This window comes from Saccopteryx bilineata, chromosome 3, assembly GCF_036850765.1.
Source record: "Saccopteryx bilineata isolate mSacBil1 chromosome 3, mSacBil1_pri_phased_curated, whole genome shotgun sequence".
In the NCBI taxonomy this organism is placed as follows: domain Eukaryota; kingdom Metazoa; phylum Chordata; class Mammalia; order Chiroptera; family Emballonuridae; genus Saccopteryx; species Saccopteryx bilineata.
Window position 1 is genome coordinate 12,903,325 of NC_089492.1, and position 23,999 is coordinate 12,927,323.

At 49.5% G+C, this 23,999-nt stretch overlaps 1 protein-coding gene across 5 annotated transcripts in view; it reads left to right on the top strand.

Moving 5' to 3' along the window:
* Window positions 1-3,448: 3,448 nt before the first annotated feature.
* Window positions 3,449-23,999, top strand: part of MTSS1 (MTSS I-BAR domain containing 1) — a 158,653-nt gene continuing 138,102 nt past the window's right edge. For 2 of the 5 annotated variants that reach the window (XM_066265689.1, XM_066265686.1), the window contains exon 1: window positions 3,589-4,511. In XM_066265689.1, the coding sequence (XP_066121786.1) occupies window positions 4,440-4,511 (72 nt within the window). In that variant the 5' untranslated portion in view covers window positions 3,589-4,439. The other 3 variants (XM_066265684.1, XM_066265685.1, XM_066265688.1) reach the window with 3 other exon arrangements.

Sequence of the window (23,999 nt, forward strand, 5' to 3'; positions counted from 1 at the left end):
TGCTGGTAAGCCCTCGCTCAAGCTGATGAGCCTGTGCTCAAGCTGGTGACCTCGGGTTTTGAACCTGGGTCCTCTGCATCCTAGGCCTACCTCTATCCACTGTGCCACTGCAAAGTCAGGCTGATCCCATTTTTGTAAAACAAATAATGACCACACACACACACATACACACACACACACACACACACACCCTCCATATCCTTCTATTAGGATGGAATAAAATATATATGACACATTAAAAAATGTCTGGAGTCTAGTCCTGAGATTCTACTATAATTGTTTAGGGGTAGGATGTGGGCATGAATTTCTTCTTTTAAAAGTCCCTTAATTAGGATTTTTAAATATGCTGCATTTGGAATCATCTGGAAAGATTTTATAAGTCTTGAGGCCAAGGGCATAGCCCGGACCAACTAAATCAGTCACCCTGGAGTGGAGCACAAGTGGGGGTGATTTAAAACTCCCCCAGGGGATTGATGCAGCCAGAGTTCAGAATCACTTCTGGGAAGGGAGAGAACTCAACATGTGTAGCACTCCTATGTGACAGGCATTTGACACCCATTTCAATCCTGGGAACAGCCTGGTCATTTAGGAACTTTGGCAGAGACAGAGGCTGGTCCCCAAGATCAAATAGCCCATGAGAGGTCACAGAGAGAGGAGATGGTGGTGGACATCCTGACCTAGGCATCATCGCCTCCCAGTCTCTCCTTCCCAGATCACAGGGGTTGAAATTCCTCTGGTAGAGATTCATTCCTTTGGGTTCCTCCTTCTAGGAGCTATGAAAAACATCAAAACAGAAAGAAGCAAAAATTATCCAGGAGAAATTCCATGTTAATTGGGTCTTGAGGTCTTCATAGTGAGTGCTGGGTATTCCAAAGCACGGAGAAAGTTAGAGGAATGCTCAAACACGGGGTGAGAAAGTAACGTAAAGGGTGCAAGTCTGATCTTGCCATTTTTCTGCACAAAATCCCTCCGTTCACCAGCCTGACCCCAGGCTTATTAAAAATGTCAAGTGTGTCCCACTTCTGGGCCTTTCCTGCCTGGTGGAACTTTCTCAGGCTCCTTCTCAAGGTGGTTTTGGATGCTTCATTTTCTCATGAAAAACAGGGGCCTGTTTCTCAGTCCCGAGGCCAGTAGAGACCCCAGGGAAAAGGAGACTGGAGAAGTGTGTGTGGCAGCAAAGCTGAACACAGTGTCCTTTGGGCTGAGTCAGGCGCCCTTATACCAGGAGGGCTAGGTAGAAGCGAGACCTCATGCATAGGAGTAAGAAAACCAGATTGAAGACCTGCCTGCCACATTCCAAGTAAAATAAGGGCTAGTGTGACAACCTCCTCCTCCTCCTCTTCCTCCTCCTCCTCTTCCTCCTCCTCCTCCTTCTTCTTCTTCTTCTTCTTTTTTTTTTTTGACAGAGGCAGAGAAAGAGAGACAGAGAAAGGGATAAATAGGGACAGACAGACAGGAAGGGAGAGAGATGAGAAGCATCAATTAGTTGCAGCACCTTAGTTGTTTATTGATTGCTTTCTCATATGCTCCTTGACCAGGGGCTACAGCAGACCGAGTGACCCCTTGCTCAAGCCAGCGACCTTGGGCTCAAGCTGCTGAGCCTTGCACAAACCAGATGAGCTGTGTTCAAGTCGGCGACCTCAGGCTTTCGAACCTGGGTCCTAGTCCGACGCTCTATCCACTGTGCCACCTTCTTAAGGTTGTGGTGAGGATTATATGTAATATGCATAACATGCCTACATTGTACACAGTAGGTCCTTGGCAGAGTCAGAGGGACAGCATGCTGACATTATAGGCTTGCCATGTGCCCTCTGGGACCAGGGCTGGAAGGAACCTTGACCTGGTCCCTCCTCCTCCTCCTCCTCCTTCTTTTTAAAAATTTATTTCCTTGTGGTAAGAACACCACATGAGATCTACCCTCTTAACACATTTTAAAGTGTACCATGCAGTATGGTTCATTGTAAGTAGCATTGTACCTCAGGTCTCTGGAACTTGTCTTACATAATTGAGACTTCATGCTTATTGATTAATAAGCACGTGTCTGATCCAGTGAAAGGAAACGTTTCCCACCCACCCCCAGCCCCTGGCAACCACCATTCTACTCTTTGATTCTATGAGTTTCACTCTTTTTATCAGATACTGCATATAAGTGGAACCATGCAGAATTTGTCTGTGACTGGCTTATTTCACCTAGTATAATGTCCTCAAGGTTCATTCATGCTGTTGCATATTGCAGGGTTTGCTTCCTTTTTAAGGCTAATAATATCCCATCATATGCTCATATATACCCCACTTTCTTTATTCATTCATCCGTCATGAACATATAGGTTGTTCCCACATCTTGGCTATTGTGAATAGTGCTGCAATAAATCTTTCTGCTGATAAGATTTACTGAGTGCTTATTTACTACATGCCAGTAACTGCTTTAAATTCTTTATGTATATTAGTCTGGGTGCAACTCAGAATAGATCTATGAAGTAAATGCTATCTTTCCCCCCATTTACAGATGCCAAAACTGAGGTCTAGCTGGTGTGGCCCAAGGTCATGCAGTTAGATTGTAAACTGGAGTTTGAACCCAGACAATCTGTCTCTAAAAGCAGCAATGTTGATCATTACAATATCTATAGTACTAAAGTCATAATAATATAATAATAAGGCTTGAGAACTATGTGTCAGGCACTGTTATTGGCAAGGTGAAGATGAAACCTGTGTATCCAAACGATCTTGGGGATAGGATCTAGCAGGGTTGCCCACAAGATCAGTTAATTTCAGAAGTGTGTTTTTTCTTATGATTTTGGAGAGGTGGAGAATGGGGGCTGTGGTTAAGTTGTGCAGAATGGCCCAGGCGAAAATGATCTTCCGAGCTGTGATACACAGCTCTATGCATCACTTTGACTTACACTGTTTTTCAAAGCCAGAACTTTTCCTTTCACTGGATCAGACACAAATCTATAACATTTTGCATATGGTTTCTTTTGTATTTTCCTTTTGTTGTGTTTTGTGCTTGAAATAGTCAGCTCAAGGGTCAAGGGAACAGCCCAGAGTTGGGTGCTCATGTTTTAAGGTCTCATTGGGCTCCCCACCTCCTTGTCTGTTTGATGTTGATCTAAATGAGGGATCCTGGCTGTGCAGTTAGGGTGTGGAACTGTGAAAAGGAACCACCGCTTCCAAATCAACTTGGGCGCATTCTCTCTCCTTCCGTAAACCTTCCAATAGGGCACTCTGCAGTTATACCAACACCAATGACCTCAGTGGACCTGAAAAACCACCCTCCAAGCCACGGGCAGTCAGCAATAACGCTCTAATGCCACTTATTTTGCAATAGCAAATCAATCCACTTTCCCAGCCTCCTGCAACTTTATCGAACTCTGCATCCCGCAGCAGGACACGCCCCGAACTCTCCTTAAATGACATATTTGGCTGTTTGCAGTCGTGACTTGGCATTGCAGTCCTGATATCACAGACCGGGCCTCTTCTGAGAAGGATGCAGCAGCAGCAGCAGCAGCAGCAGCAATAATTTTCTGCCCCTGCTGAGCGAGCGCTCACTATATGCCGGGCACTGCGCTAAGCCGGCCATCGTGAGTCCCCGCGGAACGGCGGATGCACCCTCCATTCCCGGCGCTCGCAGCCATTGTGGGGTGGGCGTTCGCCTAGCCTCGTGCTGACACGCCCTCTCCGCGCTGCGACGGGCGGCTAAGGGAGGAGAAGGTGCCCGGTGCGTGCTCGGAAAAGGAGGTTCCCGCCGGGCTGGGATCCTCGCTGCACCGCCCGCCGATCCCTTTCTGCAGCGGGCGCCCCACGCGCCTCCCGGGCACGCGCTCCCAGCCCCGCCCGCGTGCGCGCGTCCCCCCGCGCCCCCGCGGCGGACGCACGGCCACGAGCGCGCGTGCGCCTCTCGGAACGTCCCGGGGAGCTGAGCCAGAGCGAGCGCCGGGGCCAGGCGCGCGGGAGTGAAAAGAAGGCGGCGGCTACCGCTGCGAGCAACAGATCCGGGCGCTGTGAGCTAATTTGCTGTCGGGCGATTTTTTTTTTTTAATTTCCAAAAAAATTATTAATTTAGAAACGCTTGCATTTTTTAAATGGCGCTGGCCCCGGGTCAGCGGGCGGTTTTCTCTGCTCCAAGATGGGCTGTGCCGTTTCCGTCGTGGGCACCAGTAGTGGTCTGATTGTCAGCCTCCTCCGAGCATTTTTAAGGCCAGGAGCCGCGCGCTGCATGTAGGCAAATCATCCTACGGAGCGGTTTGACTTTTGAAATTATTGTTATTATTTTGGGCAGAGAACAGTCGGTCTCGGGCACTTCGTCCTCTTGGCAGGAGAGGCTGCGAGTCTGCGGTGGGTCGCTCGCAGGGTGAAATTCCTCCCGGGGTGATCGAGCCCCGGTCCCGCGCACAGTCCAGGCGGCCCAGAGTGTGTGTCCCGTCCCTGCCGGCGCCGGGAAGATGGAGGCTGTGATTGAGAAGGAATGCAGCGCGCTCGGGGGCCTCTTCCAGACCGTCATCAGCGACATGAAGGTAGGCCGCCGGGGGCGCGGCTGCGGCGCCCGTCGCCGCGCGCTGACCTGGCCGCGGTACTTCGCTTCCGCCCGGGACCAGCCGATCCGCCTTGCCTGCGCGGTGGCCGATAGCCACCTGCGAGAGCGCTGCGACCTGGTTGTCACCTGCTCACACGGGGTGCCGTTCCAGGCTCTGCTGGGTGACCGGGCGGGCGGCTTCCATGGGGGTGTCTATTCCCGCTGCCCTCTCCCCGCTCACTGTCCCGGGGGGCGGCCCCATTTCGTTTTCCTGGGGGTCTCAGGGCCCCGGCTTCAAGTTTTCCATTGTCTGGCGCTGGACGGAGTGTCTGCGACCCGCGGAGGCTGGATGCCCGAGCGGACACCTGATTCCCCGGGGTACGGGGAGGGGACGACTGGTTTGGTGGTGGGGGCTCTGCCCAGCCGCGGAAAGGAGCTCCCGGCCTGAGACTGGGAAGAAAGCCTCCTTTTCCCTCCTTGGCTTTCAGGTCCACCTGGGGGGAATCTGAGCAAATTAGATAGATATTAATTAGGCTGTTCCAAAGCTGGTGAGGGTGTGCATGCCTTCCCTTGGCCCTCTGGGGGCGCGGAGCAGAAGTTCCCAGAGTAGCCTTGCAGGGGCCCCTCCTACCCCTGGCTGAGGCTTCCAGCACGAAGGCGAGATTGGGGCTCCACAAACAACTGTATTCCGGCCCCTACCCCTAGCTAGCGTACCCACCACACACACACTCCAGGTTTTTTTCTTGCAAGGATTGTGAAAATTGTATGTATGTGCGCGCGCGCACACTCGTGTGTTGGGGGCAGAGAACAACACCCTGGCTTTTTCCTGCAAGGGTGGGACTGGGGATAAACCTGATTCTTGGATGTGGATTTTTTGGTGCATCGAGATAGACTGGGGTCCGGTGTTACTTACTCATCCAAACGAAATATAATATTATCAGCCTTGTGAGCTGGCTGGAGGTGGGTGGTGGTGGTGGTGGTGGGGGGTGTGATTTTTTTTTTTTTTTCTGTGTATCTAGGGAGCTTCTCTTTGGCTCTAGCCCAGCCTCAGTTTGCCTCAACAGATCCGGAGAGATGGTGTTTAATTAAAAGCTCAGCTTCCAAAAGGAGTGGGCAGGTTTGGGAGCTGTGCAGCGAGTGGGTGTGGACAGCCCCTCTTCAGCCGCTGCCTGGGCGCGGGGAGGAGCTTTTGTCTGATGAAGTGTAAGGTTTGGAGAGGGTTTGGCCTTGGAGATGGACTTTGAGAAGGAATGTTCAGCTGTCACGGGCTGCTTCCCCCTTTTAGAACCAACTGCCACCTTGCCCAGGGTGAACTTTTCCAAGGTGCCTCAGTCCTGATCTTGCCTATTTTGAAATCCTCCTATAGAGCCTGAGCCTTTTGTCAGAAATTGACATTTGTGTAGCATTATCTTCAAAGATACCCTGCTTGCCCAGGAATGTCTCTAGTTTAGCCACTGGGAATTAGATAGATTATTCCCTGTTCAAAGACAGCCCCTTGCATTCCTTTGACCCCCCACCATGATTGAAGTGCTCTTTTGAGACAAAGATTAGTGCCTCCTTGCACTCGGTATTTCTGGTTAACTTAAATTCTACATGCCTTGTGATCAAACAGCATTTGATGTGAGGCACATGTCTAGTCTGATCACTAGGTGAAGAATTTGAGATGGGTTGGTAAAGCTGCTTATGTGTTTTTGGGGAGGAGAGAAATGGATGTTTACATCCCTCAGTAGTAACAACTCAGTGACCTAATAGATCTGCCCACTGCAGTCCCAGTGTGGCCAAATCTGGACTTCTTTCTCTCTGTTCCTTAATCCAGAGTCTAGGCTTGGTTCTTCCCATTTACCGGTTTGAGCCCAAAGCCCTCCTGAAGGTAACCCACCACAGGGCGGGCCTTCTTGCTTCATACCTGCCCTCCCATGGCTGCCCTGCAGCACTGTGGCCCAGGGACGGCTATTTGTGGGTGCTAAGTTGGCATGCTTTGTCCTCCTCAAGGTTCCATTTAAAAATAAAGACTTATTTAATGCCCCTTCAGTGCTGGATCTATAGTGTGCAGTTCCTGAGTTCGTTCCCTGTGAATGTAGCAGCATTTGTTTAACATCTTTTGGGGAGACATTGATTTTGAAGGTTTATGCTTGTTTTGTTTTGGCAAAGATTTTAAAAGCAAGGTGGAGCGGCAGAAGGAAACATGCCTTCTGGTCTGCAGAATCTGTGACTTTTGGGGCGTAAGTAGAGAGAGAAGGAGAAAGAGAGAGTGTGTTTCATTTCCAAGACTGTTTATTCCTAAAATAGTTGCTGAATATTTTCATGCAGTTTTCTATGTAAAAGACTTCTTTATGGATTGGATGACAGTGACGTTTAAAAAGGGACTTTTAAAATTTGGGCATATAGGCTAAACTGTATAGGATGCATTTTCATGAAGTTGCCAGCCATAAGAGTCAGGTTTTAATATCTGAAACCAGCTGACTTTCTAATGACCTGCTTATCCGCTTTTTCTCTTCTTTGAACTCCCATGATGCCTTTGGTCCCCTTTCTGTTTGCTCTGAAGGACAAGGGTAAATGTTGGAAAACCATATGGAATGCCACCTTGAGAAGGAATTTTAGGTTATTTTCTAAGAAGTGATGTGGAACCGGGTGAGAAAAGGTAAGGAAAGGAGCTTTTTTAGTAGCATTTGATTCTCCAGAATGAACAGCAGCACAGGAAGGGAGTCAATTTCCTCTTTGGAAGAAAAAAAAAAAAAGTCACAAGAAATGAAGTAATGTCAAGGCCTACCACCATCCATCTTCCAAAACCAAAGAACCTCAAGACATCGAAAAGCTAGAGAGGATTCTCTCTGCTTTCTTCTAACCATCCTTCATCTGGTTAAGTCCTCGGCGGCGAGGGTGTGTGTGTGTTGTCCTTTTCAGGGGGAGGGATACAGAAGAAACCCTCACTTTTCTCCCACCGGGATGCAGCTGTTAAAGAACTTATTGATTCCTCGATGGGAGGAAACCGTGTGTTTTTTCCCTTTCTTCCACCTACTGTGGTGGTGGTCAGTAATGAATGAATGGTGGTGTGCAAAATCGCTTACTGGCTGCCTTTCCGCCCATCCACATAAATCAAGTCGTCTGGTGTGAGCTGATCCCAAGGGAAAAGGGGAGGCCAGGGCCCATTGCCTGTTTGTCTCGGGGAACGGTGGCTTGGAAGGGATGGTGGGTGGAAAGTCGGTTGACTGACTTCTGATGTTTAGATGATGTTGACTGCATTAAGGAAGTCCTGGGATCTTTTTTGGAGTTTCCAGCCAAGTCCGAGGGAAAGTCAGGTGAACTGTTGGAAATAGCAGATTATTATTATTTTTTTCTGAATTGCGATATAATTGACATAGACCATTTATTACTTTCAGGTGTCCACCATACTCATTTGATATTTGTATTTATTAAAAAAAATTAAGTAATTGAAGCAGCATAGAATTCCGTGATGCTTGGGGTGCTCTTAGGACCAGGAGACTTGGGCCAAACTTGGGGGCAGCTCACCCTGTGGCCATCTGTCCTCTTTTAATAGTCTCCTTAGCTAAAAAAGAAAAAGTTGGATGTTAGAATCAAATATTTTTCTCGGCCTTGTTGCTCAGGAATCAGCACGTCAGGAGCCGAATGCGGCCTGATGTAAGGAAGATTTTGTACAAGGTCGGAGAGTGTGTTTGGGGTTATATAATGTGACCAGGAGTGAAAAAAACACCCAACCACACCTTGAATTCCCCAGTCCAGGTCTCACTTAGACAGGGGTGTCCTGTTACCAGCACCTGCACCGGCAGAATAGGGGCCTTGTTCAGTTCCTCTGCACGGGCCCCCTCCCCTGTGTGCAACCGGTGTCCTGTCTCCTAAGTTCTGCCTAAAATTAGAACTGCTAAAGGGACTTCTTGAATTCCATGGAAATCTTTTGTGGTTCAAAGGCACGTCACGATATTTTCCCTCACTTATCATGAGATCAAGAATGTGGGCAGTGAGTCCAGCGCCGGGTAATGATTTCAGGATTCTTGGGGTTTTTTTCTCCCTGCTGTGTTAGCTTTGGGGCTTCTGTCGGAAGAGAGGCTTGCTGCCTCGGTGTTTATCGGGGGCCTGTTCCGTGGAAGGCCTTTGGCTGGGCCTCCCAGAGCCTATGGCCCACAGGGCCTGCCCTGGAAGAGCTGCTTGTCCTGTGGGCCATTAGTAGCCAACATTAAATACCAGATGGTGGCCACGAAGAAGGGCTTGGAGTCCGGCCTGGGGAAAGGTGTCAGTCAGTCCCTGCAGGACTTCCTGTGACTCTTCCCAAGAAATGTTTTCTTTAGAAAGATATCGGAAACCCTGCCAAGGCCTCTTCCCGTGGCCAGGTACTCCGAGGGAGGCAGGCCACTCTGTAAACGGTGACACACGAGCGCAGGACAAGCAAAGCCCTTGTAAAGTACAGATGGGCCCCGTGTTGGCTGTTCTCTTAGCAAATGGCAGTGTTTGTCTGGGTTTTACAGTTTCCTCTGTTTGGGCCTCTGGGAAAAGTTGAAGTAAAGATGTCATAAAACTAGCAGTAGGGAACTGCCCAGAATGGGTGCCCAGACTTGGGCCTATCCTATGGAAATCAATCTTTTTGTTTTCTTTAGGTGCAAATCTTGTGGTCCTGGTTTGGAAAGAAATAGTTTTTTGTTTTGTTTGTTTTTAATCTTGGCTTGAGTGTTTCTGTGGGAAAAACCCCTCCTACGCCATATTTAACTAATTTAGAACTAGTTGCTTGAGGTTCTGAAATTCCGCAGTTAGCAACACCCCAAACGCAGAGAGAAGGTACCAGATCATGGTTTGCATGGAAGGTACGCTGAGTTTGACTGTTGACTGGTTCAGATATCACTCGGTTCTCATGCGAGGAACACGTACCCCAAATTCTGTAGTATTTATTAAAGCATCAACAGAGTTGTAAGCACCAAGTTTCATGCTCTGGTTTCAGCAAGTCCGATGAACATCGGACAGTTCTCAGTGTAGGTTTGTCCCACGTGTACGATACCAGCTGCTGACCTCTTGGCCTCTGAACTCTTCCTTTGCATCTTGGGGGTAGGGAGAAGGAAAAAACTAAAATGTTATCTGTCAACGTGGCTGGCTTTTTGGACGTTGTGAAAATGCTTGGGAGGGTGAAAAGGTTGAAACTATTGATCTCTTTATCTATTATTTTCATCTGGGTTTTTTTCCATCTTTCCAGAGATAGGTAGGAACTGGCAGGATTCTTAGATGTTCAAAATAGGGTAGGGAAAAACAAGATCATTTCAAGTACACTAATATTTCTTGGAACTGCCTTCAGGACACTTTCCCCTAAAACCCACACCTTTACAAAAACAAAGGAATACTTCTCTCCCCAAACCAAGCGAGAGCCAGAGGACAGATTTAGCTGCCCAGGACATCAGACAAGGCATATTTGGGGCTCCTTAAAGGGAGCTGATGCCTTAAGCAGTTTAGCTCAGATTTGCAGATGGCACGGCTGATATGGCCTTATTAAGTAGCAAACCAGAGAGACAAACAGAGTAAATTAATTGGCCGAACATTGAGGAGGCCCGTTTTATTTGATTGCCAGGGTTCTCCCTTGAATTAGCTGGAGACTCCGGAAGATTGCATCAGAGTATGTGCCACACACATAAGCACAAGAAAACCCAACAAGCTAAACCCAAACCCACCCAGTGTAGATTCCAGAGCTGCCCACCATCATCAATGTGTCCCACTTCTCAGCCCAGGGAGGGCCTTAGCATGGGGCTGTGACATCTAGTGCTTCCCAACCTAAGGTGCCCTGCTGTGCTGCCTGTTCTTAGTAAGTAGGTGCTCCGTATTGACTGCATGTGGTGAACGGGGGCGGAGGGGAAATTGGTGAGCACCTACGATGTGCCAGGCATTGTGCTAAGTGTTTGGTGTGCGTGGGTTCTTGTCATTCTCACATCAACCCCACTTTACAGAAGAGAACACTGAGGCCTGGGGCGAGAGTCAGTAACTTGTCTAAGGCCTTGGTGAGGTGGGCTGGTATTTGGACCTTGTCCTATTTGATCCTAAAGCTGGAGCTCTTTAGAACATGCCTATGGTGATGGTGGTGATGGTGGGGGTGGTGGGGGTGTGGATTTATTTCCAGAAGACCGCATTTCACTTGCCTGAGTGATCCCAAAGGAAAAAGGGAGGCCAGGGCCCATTGCCTGTTTGTCTTGGGGAACGGTGGCTTGGAAGGGACTGTGGGTGGAAAGTCAGTTGACTGACTTCACTACAAGAGGCTCAAGGAAGCAGTGGGGTGTTGTCTCCGTGGCTCCAGCCCAGACCCAGCGTGGAGGTGTGTGTGTGCCTGAGCCGAGATGCTGCGAGTTTGGTTGTGGGGAGGGCGGCTCCCATCTGCTGTCACTCTTGTGGAAGTCATTTCATTTATGATGGATCTATGTACTGTGGCTTCCTTCCTTCTCCCCTTTACCAGTCTTTCCTAACAGATCACTTGGCATTCTCCTTTCCTCTTCCTTCCCTGGGTGTGCAGGGGGAAAGGATTCTTTGGCCTGGGCTCTGGCGGTCACCCTTGGCTCCTGTTCTTGTCCCCAAAGTGCCTCCATGACGGCCAGAGGGCCGCATTTATATGTTGGTCCCTGAGGCCGGGTGACTGTGCAGGCCTGACAGCCCCTCCTAATTATATGAATTGAATAAGTTCACCCAAAGTTCAAATGGCTCCTTAAAGAGAACTCCTTACCTTGAACTCATTTTATGTCCAGCGCTGGAACTCTCCTGTAAAAGAGCTTTCTGTATTTGATTACGTCCCGGTCGCCCTCCAGTTTGGGGTGAGTCGGTAGAGCCGTGACGAGCCTGCATTTGGAGGAGTGGATGGGATCGCCAAAAACCTCCTTCCTGGGCTGACTTTTGGCACACACGGCCTTGGTCATAGTTTCTAAGTGGTTTTGCTTTTCCTGTCTAGTTTAAGTGGGTGAAAAAAAATCAGTTGAGTGCCTTTTGAGCTGTGTGTCTTTTTATTTGCTTTCTTTCCCTCAAAGAATTTGGCCAGCAGTGAAAGTATTAGCTGGTGCAGCATCTGCGGCCTCGTGGAGGCGGACAGTAGGTTTTGCCCAGGACTCCCCTTCCTGCCACCTCCCATGTGACAAGGGTCTCCAGAGGGGTGCATCTGGCTAGAGGGGCTGGTTCTGGGCGAGTGTGCCCCTTTGGTAGAGTGGGCGTGGCTACAGGGACAGGTGCATTGCATTCCCAGGAGCCATAAGACTGATGCATGCATGGGCCCTACTCCCCAGAGGGTCTGATTCAGTGCCTCTGGGGTGCATCGTGTGCACCAGGATTTTTAAAAGCACCCCCCGAGTAACTCCAATACGCAGCCAGAGCTTGAGAACCATTGAGCTGCACAGTTTCACCGCCGTTGAAGGATTTTCTCAACCTTACCTAAATCGAAGTAAAAGCATTGTTAGATGGTCGTACAGCAATGTGAATGTGCTTAATTAACCCTACTGAACCGTACACCTAGTAATGGTCAAGATGGTCAATTTTATGATACGTGTGTGGGTCGTGTGCCTTTGAGTCAGCTCCGTGTCTTGGCGACCCTGTGAATGGGGGAAGCCCTGTCCTCCCAGCCGGCTCAGCTCCTGTAGACACGACATGTGCCGATGGCTTCCTCTGGGGAGTCGATCTGGCTCCCATTGGGTCTTCTTCTTCTGCTGCCTTTGACTTTCCCAGCATTAGTTACTGTCTTTCCCAGAGAACCCTGCCTTCTCCGGACGTGCCCAAAGGAGGACAGCTCCAGTCCTGTCATGTCTGCCTCCAGCGATGTTTCCGGCTTCATTTGCTCTAGAGCCACTTGTCCGTCTTTCTGACAGTCCAGGGTGTGTGCTTTACCGCAAATCCGAATAAAAATAAATTTAGTGTGACATGACATTAAGGTAAATACATTGACATATAAAAATAGCAACAGAATAAAAGCACGTTTAGAATATTTGGCTGCGTTAATTGATATATAATAGTCCTGTCCAATATGATGTTTTGAAGGAATGGAAATTGTCAATTATAGCAGCCACTAGCCACATGTGACTGTTGAGCACTTGAAGTGTGGCCATTGTGACCAACGAACTAATTTTTAAATTTTAACTCACTCTTAATATGTTTAAGTTTAGCCATATGTGTTCTAGTGGCCACCATATTGAACAGTGCAGACCTGTCACATAGTATCTAAGTAAACATATTATGCTGGCTTTCTACTTCCTTTGGGCCACATCATTGCCCCTAAACCCCTCCCTCCTTTAGAAATTCTGGAGCCACTGCTGACCTGGGAGTACAAGAGATCTGATTTAAAACCTGTGGCAAGATACTTTGTCTCTCTAAGCCCCATTTTCCTGTTCTGTGAAATGGGTCTAAAGTGGAGTACCCACCTTAAAGGGTTGTCGCAAAGATTCTGGAATGGAATGATGCTTGTGAAGGGGTTCATATGGTGCCACTCAGATGGTAGCTGCCATTATTATTTTGTCTTATAGAATGAGGAATGAAGAATTCTGACTTCTTCAATTCAGTGTCGAAGTGGCCACAGCTTCTTAGAGCAGACAGTGCCCCACCCCTCGCCCAGTGGCACTGAGCTTGCAGTGAAGTTTCAGGAAATGGGGAAGCTGCGTTTTTAGCCTGCTACGTACTTCACTCCCGAGTTCATTATAACCTCATCTGGCTCAGCCTATTTGCATTTCTGTATTTGCAAACCCACTGTCAGTCTATGAAGGGAGGAGGGCGGGGTGCCTGGCTGAGGTCCCCAGGGCATTGAATTTAATGCTTAAAAAAATAAGTTTGTTTTTAGAGATGTTTACACCATGGTAAGGAGAGAGAGGAGTTGTTTGTAAGGGCCAGCTTTTTCTGTCTACGTTATTTGAATCTCTTCTTTTTTTGGAGTGACCACCAGGACAGGCGGCCTTGTTTGCCTCTAGCCTGTCCTGCAGCAACACCTTCTTCCTGAAGCTTCTGTCCCTTTCTAAGACTGGGCCGTATTTGGGTTCTCCTGAATGCAGCCCCACCTGCCTTACCTTAGCCTGGCACTCAAGGACCCCCGTGGCTTGGTCCTCACTCAGTGCCCAGTGCTCCCCAACCTGGATTTCCTGGCTTCTTTGATCACATCCTGTGTTCTGCGTTCTGGCCGTTTGCCCACTGGGAGGACCCACTCTGCCATGTTGCCCAATGAAATCTTTCTCATCCTTCAAGGCCTCACCAGAAAGTTGTATAGTTTCTGGTCCCTCTTCTTTCCACCAGGCCAGATAAGTTCCCCTTGGGGACTTACCACGTTCTGTGGTGGTTCTACCTGGAGTCTATCTTTAGTGGTTGCCCTTGGCCTTTGACTCCGGACTCTGCTGCTTCTAAGGCTCTGGGCAAGTTACACCACCTCCCGAGCCTTGAGTTTCCTTTTCTTAAAATGAAGGGGGTAATCACTGCCCTCTTACAGCTGTTGAGGCTTAAATGAGAAAGGCTCTGTAAAGTGCTTAGCATGAAGTAATTGCTAAATTAAAATGCTTCTCCACGTGTCTGTCTGAGCCACCCTGGTCGTTCTAGCAGAGAACCCTGCTGATAGGGGCACGCGATGTTCCAGAACGTACAAGGCACCTCTGTCTCTGCTTTGATAATGCGATAGGGACAAAAGTGAAATGTTTTCTAAGCATCTAAATAATTTGCAGCAACACATTACGTGTCTTCAAAAGAAGTGATGGCGTGCCCGCTGTGTTCCAGGCGGTGCCCGGTGGTGGAGGTGTACCTGTGGGCGAGACACACACAGTCCTTCCCCTAGAGTTGTTTAGTCTACAAGAGGGACAGACGGGGAATAGCCATCAGTGTGATGAGCACCACGACAGGTGTCAGTGAGACGTGTACTGGAGGTCCTGGGAAGGACCTGGTGTGTGGGGGGGAAGAGTCAGGAGAAGCTTTTTGTGCAAGTGACAACCAAGCTGAGAGCTGAGTTTTATTTTCCTTATTTCACAAGCATTTCTTTTTATTATTATTATTATTTTATTTTATTTATGAATTTATTTTAAGTGAGAGGAGGGGAGATAGAGAGATAGACTCCTGCATGCACCCCAGCAGGGATCTACCTGGCAACTCCCGTCAGGGGCTGACCCTTGGGCCAACCGAGCTATCCTCAGTGCCCGGGGCCGATGCTTGGACCAGTTGAGCCACTGTCTGCAGGAGGAGAAGAGAGAGTGAAAGGGGAGGGGAAGAGAAGCAGACGGTCACTTTTCACACTTTTCACGTGTGCCCTGAGTGGGATTGAGCCGGGGATGTCCACGTGCTGGGCCAACCAGCCAGAACCCATGGGTGTATTTCATCAATCTCTTTGCTGATTATTCCAGCGATACCTTGAGGACTCAGGATGAACCAGACAAAGCCTAACAACTTAGGCTATTCTCTGAGCTGCTTCAAGAAGCTTAAGGGCACTCACTCTATTTGAAGAGAAGTATGACCCAGCCAGTGACATGACACTGTTGGGCAGCTGACTCACCTGGAGAGTGCCTCTTACTTGTCAGCAGAGGGAAGTCTGTGGGGAGCGGTTAGGGTGTGAGATCTAAGGGCCTGCCCTGGTTGTCCAGGGTGACAACCACATGACACATGTTTGTTTTGCAGGAGAAACCCCCTCTGTCAGGGTCACCCCAGTAACCAGCTGTGACTGAGTGCTAAACAGGAAGGGGGGTATTTGCTGTGGGAGGCTGACCTGCTCCGAGCTTAGTGACCGGGGAGACAGACCTCAGCGCCCAGTCCTCCTGCGTGAGCGTGCCTCCCGCGGACAGAGAGCAGCAGCCACTCAGGAAGTCTTTGAGTTCGGTTTAATGGTCGCTCTTTGTTTGAAGCGATTGTTTACTGAACCTTCAAAGCCAGCTCTCCAGCAGGATGTGATCTGGGCCTGAATAATTGGATGAGGCACCCCAATAGGAAGCAAGTAGCGGGGAGCAGAGCCAGGAGTAGCTAGCTGATGGCCCGGCCTCTGGCGTCTGAGCCCTGGGAGGTGGGGCCCCTCCTGGAGGCACTGAGGTCATCTCCCAACCAGAAGTAACCTGGAGCCGAGGTCCCCTGGGACCTGGCCTCCTTGATGTCGGGCTGGTCTTAATTAGGGACACCCTAATTAAGCCACCGAGAAGGAAGCTTTTTCCTAAAAATAAATTAGCAAATGTTTTGAGAGCATTTCACGAGGGATTACTCCTCAAAGATTATGCAAGTAATAGAAAGTCACCCTTACCCACTCGGTCACAAAGTGGGTTATGCGCACACGTTTTAGATGAAGGTTCACGCGCTCTGTGCTGTGCTAGAAATCTCTTTTTGCCGCTCACCTTTTCGCCCTGCTGCCTTTCCGTACGCGTCATTACAGTGTTGCAGGAAAGCTACCCAACAGAGGACAGACACTCAGATAACTTGATAAGAGGAAAGAGAATTTATTAAAAAAAAAAAAAGCCGGTGGAGCATGCGGCTAGCGACTCCAAAGACGTGCTCCCCGAAATTAGATTTTTTACATCATATATACCCTTTTCAGAACACAAGTTCACATACAGGGGTCTCGTGAACCCTCTGTCTAGAGGTATACTCATCAATCACACGTGTATGACTCCAGGATGGGGGGAGGGTTAAGTGATGTCAGAGAATAAGCATTGGAAATCACCCATTAAGGTCTTAAAAACTGAAAAGAAAAGGGGAGTGGAGGGGCTGTTCAGATCTCCCTTCCCCCCTGCGTTCCTCATTGCGTCTCTTCCTCCCCAGTGAATGGGGGGGGGGGTTGCTGATTTCTCCTTCCTTCCTTCTCTCCAACTTTCTAGTATGAAAACCTCTCCATTAGCAAAATAGCCCTTCCCAAGCAGGAAGGCAATCTGTAACTTCACTGACCATTTTTAGTTGGTGTTGCCTGGCCCTCATTGTAAATCACACACAAGAATAAAAATCATATTTGCAAAATTATTTGGCTAGCATTTCACCCCTTTTGCTTGCTTTGCTGTCTACACCACAGGCATTCCAACGCAGGGAATGACGTACATTACAGTAACAGTACAAGTCATACAATTACAAAGGTGTCCTTTACAAAATCTCTCTGAATGCTTGGTCTAAAACATAAAATGTTCTTGAAGCTTCTTGGTTCAAGTGTGTGTGGGGGCTTCCTTCCTTAACAAGGCGTGTCAGTTTCAGTGGCTGTGTGGTGTTGCTTTGTTTTGTATGCCTGAGCTAATTCATTTCGTGGAGAGGAATTTGAGGACCCACTGTGTGCCAGGTTCTCTGTTAAGTAGTGCGACTACAGCAGTGGGTGAAGTGGACACACCTTCCCGCCCTCCTGCTGGAATTTACATTCCAGTAGAGTGGGGATGGACAAGCTAAGTCACTTCTCCTGTAGGTCAGAAGGATTACGTGCAAGGGGGAAACCCTAACGTGGCGACAGTGTTGCCGTTTTGAACCAGGGTGGTCAGGGAAGGCCTCCCAGAAGAGGTGACATTTGAGCAGTTGTGTGTGAAGCATGTGACTATCAGAGGAAGAACAATTTTGTTTTCCAAAGAACTGGGTAGACTAGGGAGTGGAGTGTGAAGTTAATTAGGTGTGAGGGCAAATCCTTTCCTGACCTTTAGGAAATGACTTTCTGTGCCTTCGCTCTCCTCTCCCGGGGAGAAAGGGAAGTGCTCGGTGCCTGTTCTGACCCCTGCCCTCCTAGGGTGATTGTGCAGTCCCTATGTATGTACCCTCTCAAGTACATGTTTAAAAACTGAAAAGAAAAGGGGAGTGGAAGGGGCTATTCCACCCTAACCCTAACCCTAACCCCCTAACCCCCTAACTCCCTAACCCCCTAACCCCCTAACTCCCTAACCCCCTAACCCCCTAACCCTCTAACCCCCTAACCCTAACCCTAACCCTAGCTGGTGTTGCCTGGCCCTCATTGTAAATCACACACAAGAATAAAAATCATATTTACAAAATTATTTGGCCAACATTTTACATTTTATGTATGTATGTATACATACATATATACCTAAATTTTCGGTTCTAGTGACATCTTTCCTTGCATTTTTAAGATACAGAAACATATAAAATCTTTGAAATATAAAGCCTCTGAGGTTTTTCCTATTAGCTCCACTCTACTAAATTGAAGAAAATAAGATACATGCAATTTATTTATTTATTTATTTATTTATTTTTAGTAAGTGAGAGGCAGGGAGGAAGGGAGGCAGAGAGACAGACTCTCGCATGCGCCCTGGCAGGGACCCATCCGGCAGGCCCCCTAACAGGTAGTACTTTGCCTGTTGAGATGGTGTGCTAGAGGATGACCCTGCAATGAACTTGGACCCCTGGATGGCTCCAGATGACTACCTGAAATACTAGAGAACATTTCATGGCCATAAAGATGGCGGTGGAGTGGAGAGAGGGAAGATAAATTTGGAGAATGGAAAAGAAGAGGGATTTTATTTTCAAAGAAATGTAGAGCATGGCGCACACACCAGTTTTGGCAAAAGTTAAAAGATAAAACCAGAGCCCTGGCCAGATAGCTCGGTCGGCTGGCACGTCATCCCAAATTGCGGAGGTTGCCGGTTCGATCCCTGGTCAGGGCACATGCGGGCGCAGCTCGATATTCCTGTCTCTCTCTCTCTCTCTCTCTCTTCCTCTATCACTGAAATTAATAAATAACAAATAGAAAAAAAAGAAAAAAATGAAAAGATAGAACCAGCAACCTTGCTGCACCCCAAACTCCTGAGATTCCCAGGTGACGCTGTCATATCAGGGCTGACACTACAGTGTAGACCTTTCCGTGACGGTGGAAGTGTTTTATATCTTCACGGTCCAGTACTGGAGCCATTGGCCACATGTGGCTTTTGAGCACTGGCGTGTTGCATTTTATTTAATTGTAATCAATTTAAATTTATGCAAGTCCACATGGCCAGGGGCTCTTCTACTGGAAGGCTCAGGGTAAAATAAAGAATGCTCCTTGGTGGAAACTTAAAAAAATGAATATTTCTCTGAAGATACAGTACACACACACACACACACACACACACATTTAATGTCAAGGGAAGACCTACCCCTATGTCAGAAAACAGGCATTCTGGGCTTGAAACCTCTTAACACAGGGTGAAGAAAAAGCTTGATGTCCTTAACTTAATTAGGGTATGATAGTTACAAATGGAGCAGCGTGTGAGGGGTGCCTGGATGGAGGGAGCACCGTTTGCGGCTCAGACTTCTTCTTTATAGGCGTATTTATTGCTGGTGAGCTTGGGCGAGTGGGTGAGGGTGGGCGTGCGAGGAAGCAACCATTGATTATCTCCAAGGCTGTCATCCACTTGATGGACGGGGATAATTAGTGGATTAGGCAAGCTCCAACCAGAGAATAAAAGCCTAGCAATGGTTTTCATGATGGATGGGCTTACACAGTGCCTTTTATCTAAGGATCTTGGGAGTCCTTCATCCTGCAGGATGGGGTGGGGAAGGGTGGTTTTGGGGACAAAGCTGTGACAGGCAGTCACGGGCCCCGTCCTTCATCCTGCACACCCACTTCTGGAAACCACAGATTCCTGGCTCGCACTTAGAGAAGCAGGGAGTCCAGAGGCGGTCCTGTCGAGGTCAGAAGCTTCCTCTTGAGGTTTAGCTTTTCATTTCCCAAAAAGCCTGAGCTCCCCCAGGGGTGTGCCCAGCAGGAGAAGGGGACGGTGCTGGGGGCAGCGCTCCTCACACTCACCCCGCCCTGGTTCCCACAGACCCACCGGGAGGGAGCTGGTGGCGGCAGCCACCTATGGAGACGCTTCAGACAGGCTGGCCTGTCTCCTGGTAGCAGCAGCAGGTTGGTTCCTGTATCCATAGAAAACCTGAAGATGTGATCAAATTACCTGTACCGATAGCACTAAGGACAGCAACTGTGACCATTTCCAGTACGTTCCTAGGAGACCTATTTCTGCACAAAGGGTTTTTCTTTGTTTTGTGTTTTCTTTTTCACTTGGTGGAGGATCCTGACCATTTGTAGGGTGACAGCACAGCTCCCCGGGGCACTGCTGTTGTAATTGGGGGTTATGTGTTCAGGGAGCCCTCTCCCTGCTGCTGTCTCTGGGCCCCTATGGGACCCCAGTATCAAGCAGGACCTAGCCTGCCTGCTGAGTGGCTTTCTGTAGCCCTGAGGTGGGACCAGGAGGCCGGACCTCTCCATCTTGCTGCTTGCATTTCCCAGAATCCGGGGGGCACTTGGGCCACAAAGTTGAGCAGATCTGTGATCAAATTTCAGCCTAGGCCAGTGCATACAACCTCTCTGGTCCCCAGTGTCCTTGGCTGGGAAACAATAGCAGTTCCTGCCTCATGGAGGAGTTCTGAGCCGTAACAAGAGGATCCGTCAAGCCGTGCTCCTCAGAGTGAGGTCTGGGGGCTGTGACATCATTTCGATTAAACATGCAACATCCAGGCTTCACCTCAGACCTAGGGAGTCAGAACTTGCCTTTCTGCAAGGTCCCTAGGTTTGAGAAATGCTGTTATAAGTACCTGGCACCTAGCAACTGTTTACAAAATGGTGCTGCTTGGTGATTGTGGTGACAGTGATGCTTGTCAGGGTGGAAAGAGGAGCCTGAGAGGGGGCCGGCCAATCATATACCCATGATTTGAGTCCTCGTCAGCCGTGACCACTGGTGAGCCAGCCTTTGTCTGGAACGGTGGACAGGACAGAGATCTTTGAGCTGGAACCGGTTCTCTATAGCCTGTCCCCTGCTGGCCCCTGTTTTATTCCCAGCTAAGCTGAACTCTTTTGGCTGAGTCTTCTCCGTATCTCCGACTCCTCTGAAATCGCCCCTTCTCCAGCTGTGGCCCCTGGCCCCCTCTGTGTTCCCTGTGTGGTGCACGGGTGTCTGGTTCCCTCAGCTGTCCCCTGAGGTTCCGCTGTCACAACGGGCAGGGCTGGGAGAGGCCGTTCCTGCATTATTTATGGTGCACATTAACCAGCCGTGCGCATGAATTGCATGTTTATTCTTCTCCTCCATGTGTGGGATGCCATCCTGGGATTCTGTTTGATACAAAACAAAACAGAGCAAAACAGAACCTCAAGCCAGGATGGCCACTGGCCGAGCCCTGTGCCCTGTGCAAGGCAAGGGGCCTGCCCCACCTTCTGGCTGTGGGGCAAGAGCAGCAAGAGGAGAAAGACCCAGGGGTGTGCTCGGAGCTCAACCTTGAGGACTGGGGTGGGGAAGCCAGCTAGCTCACTTAGTTGTTTAGGTGGCCACCAAACTCTTAAGGAGTTGACAGTCCGATGGGCCTTTTTCCTCAACTAAGAAAATGACTGTTCTCCCCACTACCCAAGGGCCAGGTTGGACCTCTTAGCCAGGTCCTCTTGTCACCTGGCTGGTTTGAGATCTCTGTCACTCGCCATCTAAGTGAAGGCCGCCTGGTCCTCCTCTGCTGTCCCGTGTGTGGTCAGCTGTGGACCTCGCCCTTGAAGGCTGCTCATGGTCACCCTGTCCGCCCCGCCCACCTCCTGCTTCTCCCCGGCATAAATACTCCACTCCAGTGTCCTTGAGACAGAGCCCGCTAGGGTCCTCTCTGCCTCCCTGTTTTCCCTCCTGCTGGACCCTCTTGGCACCTAGCTGGACCCTCTCACTGGGGTCATTTCTGCTTTGCCCAGCTGTCCGTCTTACTGGAAATGCTCTTCCTTCCTTGGCTCCTCAGTCCCCAGTTTAGGGGGGGAGACCTGGGCTCATGGTGAATTGCACGGTGTGAGAGAAGCAGGTGCGTCTGAGAATGCTCTGTGAGAGGTGACATTTGAGCTGGGTGGTGACAGCTGAGCAGGAGCTCTCGAGACTGTTGAACCCTGTGGAGGTCAGGAGAGAGGACAGCCGTCAGGGGTGGCATGTGTGCTCTGTGGGCGTGACGCCCCGGTGGCTGCTGGGTTGTGAGTCAGGGCCTGTCTTCAGGGAAGCCCCCCCCACCCCCCTTGTAGGACGTGGGGACAGTCATGCATCTTGATGAAGGGACTCCTCTACATGCTTGTAAACAAACCCGCTTTCTCTTCCCGTTTCTCTAACGGGGCTTTTCCTGTCTCTGCACCCAGTATGATTTGAATTCCATTTTTAACACACTGCTGAGGGTTCAAAACCTGCCTGCTCTCCTCTGCACAGAAATTCAGTAGTCCCGGGGGAGGAGAGTTTTTCTCCCTTTGCCTGTGACTTTGGCCTTGGCAGGACCTGGGTGCTTGACAGGAGTTTCGTTTTCTTGGCTTTGGGTCTGTCTGGAAAGTTAGGACATCTTGCTGTGTACGGTGGCGAGCCCCGCAATGGGGTCTGTGTTGAGACCCCGCTCATAGCTCTGAGGCCGCATGGCGGGTGGGCGTGCGGAACTATTGGAATTGCTTTCTAAACGGGTCTTCAGGGCACCCAGGGTTCTGCCTGGCAAGTTTTCCTTTAGGATTTGAACCTGTTTTCCTTTACTATGTCTGATAGTCTAGGAAAATCTGTGGCTGTGCTCCCTTTTTCTCTCTTCCTCCATGCTTTTGGTTTTTTGTAGTAAAACTAATTTGAGGTGGGTAGAAACTTAGAAACTTAAAAAAAAAAAATCTAGAGCAACCCAAATCACCTTGCCTTTGATTTTTTTTTTTAATATTTTTTCCGAAGTTTGAAGTGAGGAGGCAGTCAGACAGACTCATGAGCCCTACCAGGATCCACTTGGCATGCCCACATGGGGGCGATGCTCTGCCCATCTGGGCTCCATGCGACCAGAGCCATTCTAGTGCCTGAGGCAGAGGCCATTGAGCCGTCCTCAGCGCCCGGGCCAACTTTGCTCCAGTGGAGCCATGACTGTGGGAGGGGAAGAGAGAGAAAGTAGAGGAGGAAGGGTGGAAAAGCAGATGGGCGCTTCTTCTGTGTACCGTGGCTGGGAATCGAACCTGGGACTTCCACATGCCGGGCCAACATTCTACCACTGAGCCAACCGGCTAGGGCCACCTTTGAATTTTAATAACATTTACACACTTAAAAACTTTTTTTTCCCTTTAAACAAGGAGGTTTTTGTCTGTGTTCTTAGAAGTTCTTTTTTTTTTTTTTTTTTTTTTTTTTTTTAGAATCCATTAAATTACAGATTTTCTGAAAGAGGTAGGCCTGACACTTTGAAAGACTGTCAAGTATCATGAAGGCAGGAGAGTGCCGCTCTTGGCAGGCTTCTGCTGGCGGCGTGGGTGTTCGTGGGCGTGGGCTGCCTGCCGTGCCCCTTCCCTGGAGAGGGGACCCTCCCTTGGTTGCTAATTTGGTAAAGACTGGAAAGAAGCCCCAAGTGGGGGCAGACACGTTGTGTTTGAAGAGGTTCGAGCTGTCGTTTTCAGGCACATTCATCTTGGGTTGGAGTACTACCTGCCATCCACTCCGGAGTGGCAGAGACGTCTGACACCGTGCACCCGGCTGCCTCGGTCTGCCCCCGGCTGGCACCGTGGCAACAAGCCGCGAGGCGCGCGGTGCGCCTGTGCCACGACGAGAAGGAGGGATTCCGGCCCGGATGGAGCGTCTGATTTACACAGTGTTTAGCTGCTCTCCCAGCGGCCGGAGAGACGCTTGGGTCCGTCCTCCAATGTATACTGAGCCCCTTTCCGTCTGACCTCATCACTCCTCACACCCACTCTGTGAAGTCATGACGGCCCCCCTGCAGAGGTCGAGCGACTTGCCCAATGTCCCCTTGCGAACGGTAAAGTTAAGATTCAATCCAGGAGACTGAACTCCCGAATTTGGGTTCTGAATGCCTTTCCCGCATCCGTTCAGTGTTTCAGTGATGTCAGTGTTCAGCAATGGTGATGGAATTGTTTTTTATTATTACATATCAGTATAAGGAACTGGCCCCAAGAGGTATAAATGACTCGGGCCAATCCTTGACTGGCAGGACCCTGGCTAGAACTCAGGGCTTGGAGCTCCCTGTAGAGGTCCCTCGCCATCCTGGCATGTTCTCAGTGAGAGTGCCTGCTCTTGTTCTGAAGAAATATTATGGATCGTCTTAGAGACCAGACCTTCTTCCAGGGCTCCCTGTGTGGGCGTGCTTGGTGCTGGGGAGGGGGAGGAGGAGCGCTCAGGTCCTCCTTTGTGTAGATGACAGGGGATGGTACCTTTGGTTGGAAGTTGGTGGTCAGTGGGTCTGAATATGGGCTTTCCAGAAAGCTTCTCATACTGTCTGGTGGATCAGAAAGAGGGTTACCGGTGGTTGGTTGAACCAGATGAGGTTACCGGTGGTTGGTTGAACTCTGTGGTCTTCAGGATGCTCACTGATGCCCATGTGGACAGAGGTCTCTACTGGCCAAGCAGTGGACTCTGATCTTGGCCCTGACCTCTTTCATTGTTTGGGTGTAGATGTAGATGGGGTGTTCCTACCTGGACTTGGTAAATGGTAAATAGACCAGGTGTTATAGTTAGAGTTCCCCACAATGTCTTGGTGGGCCTGGAATGATGGGAGCCTGAGTTCTTGCAAGGTTTCATTCAACTTAAGTTAAAATAAAGCTGCGGCTCTTGGGTTGAAGAACTGCTCCCGGAGCACAAAGATGGGGTGGTGAGAAGAC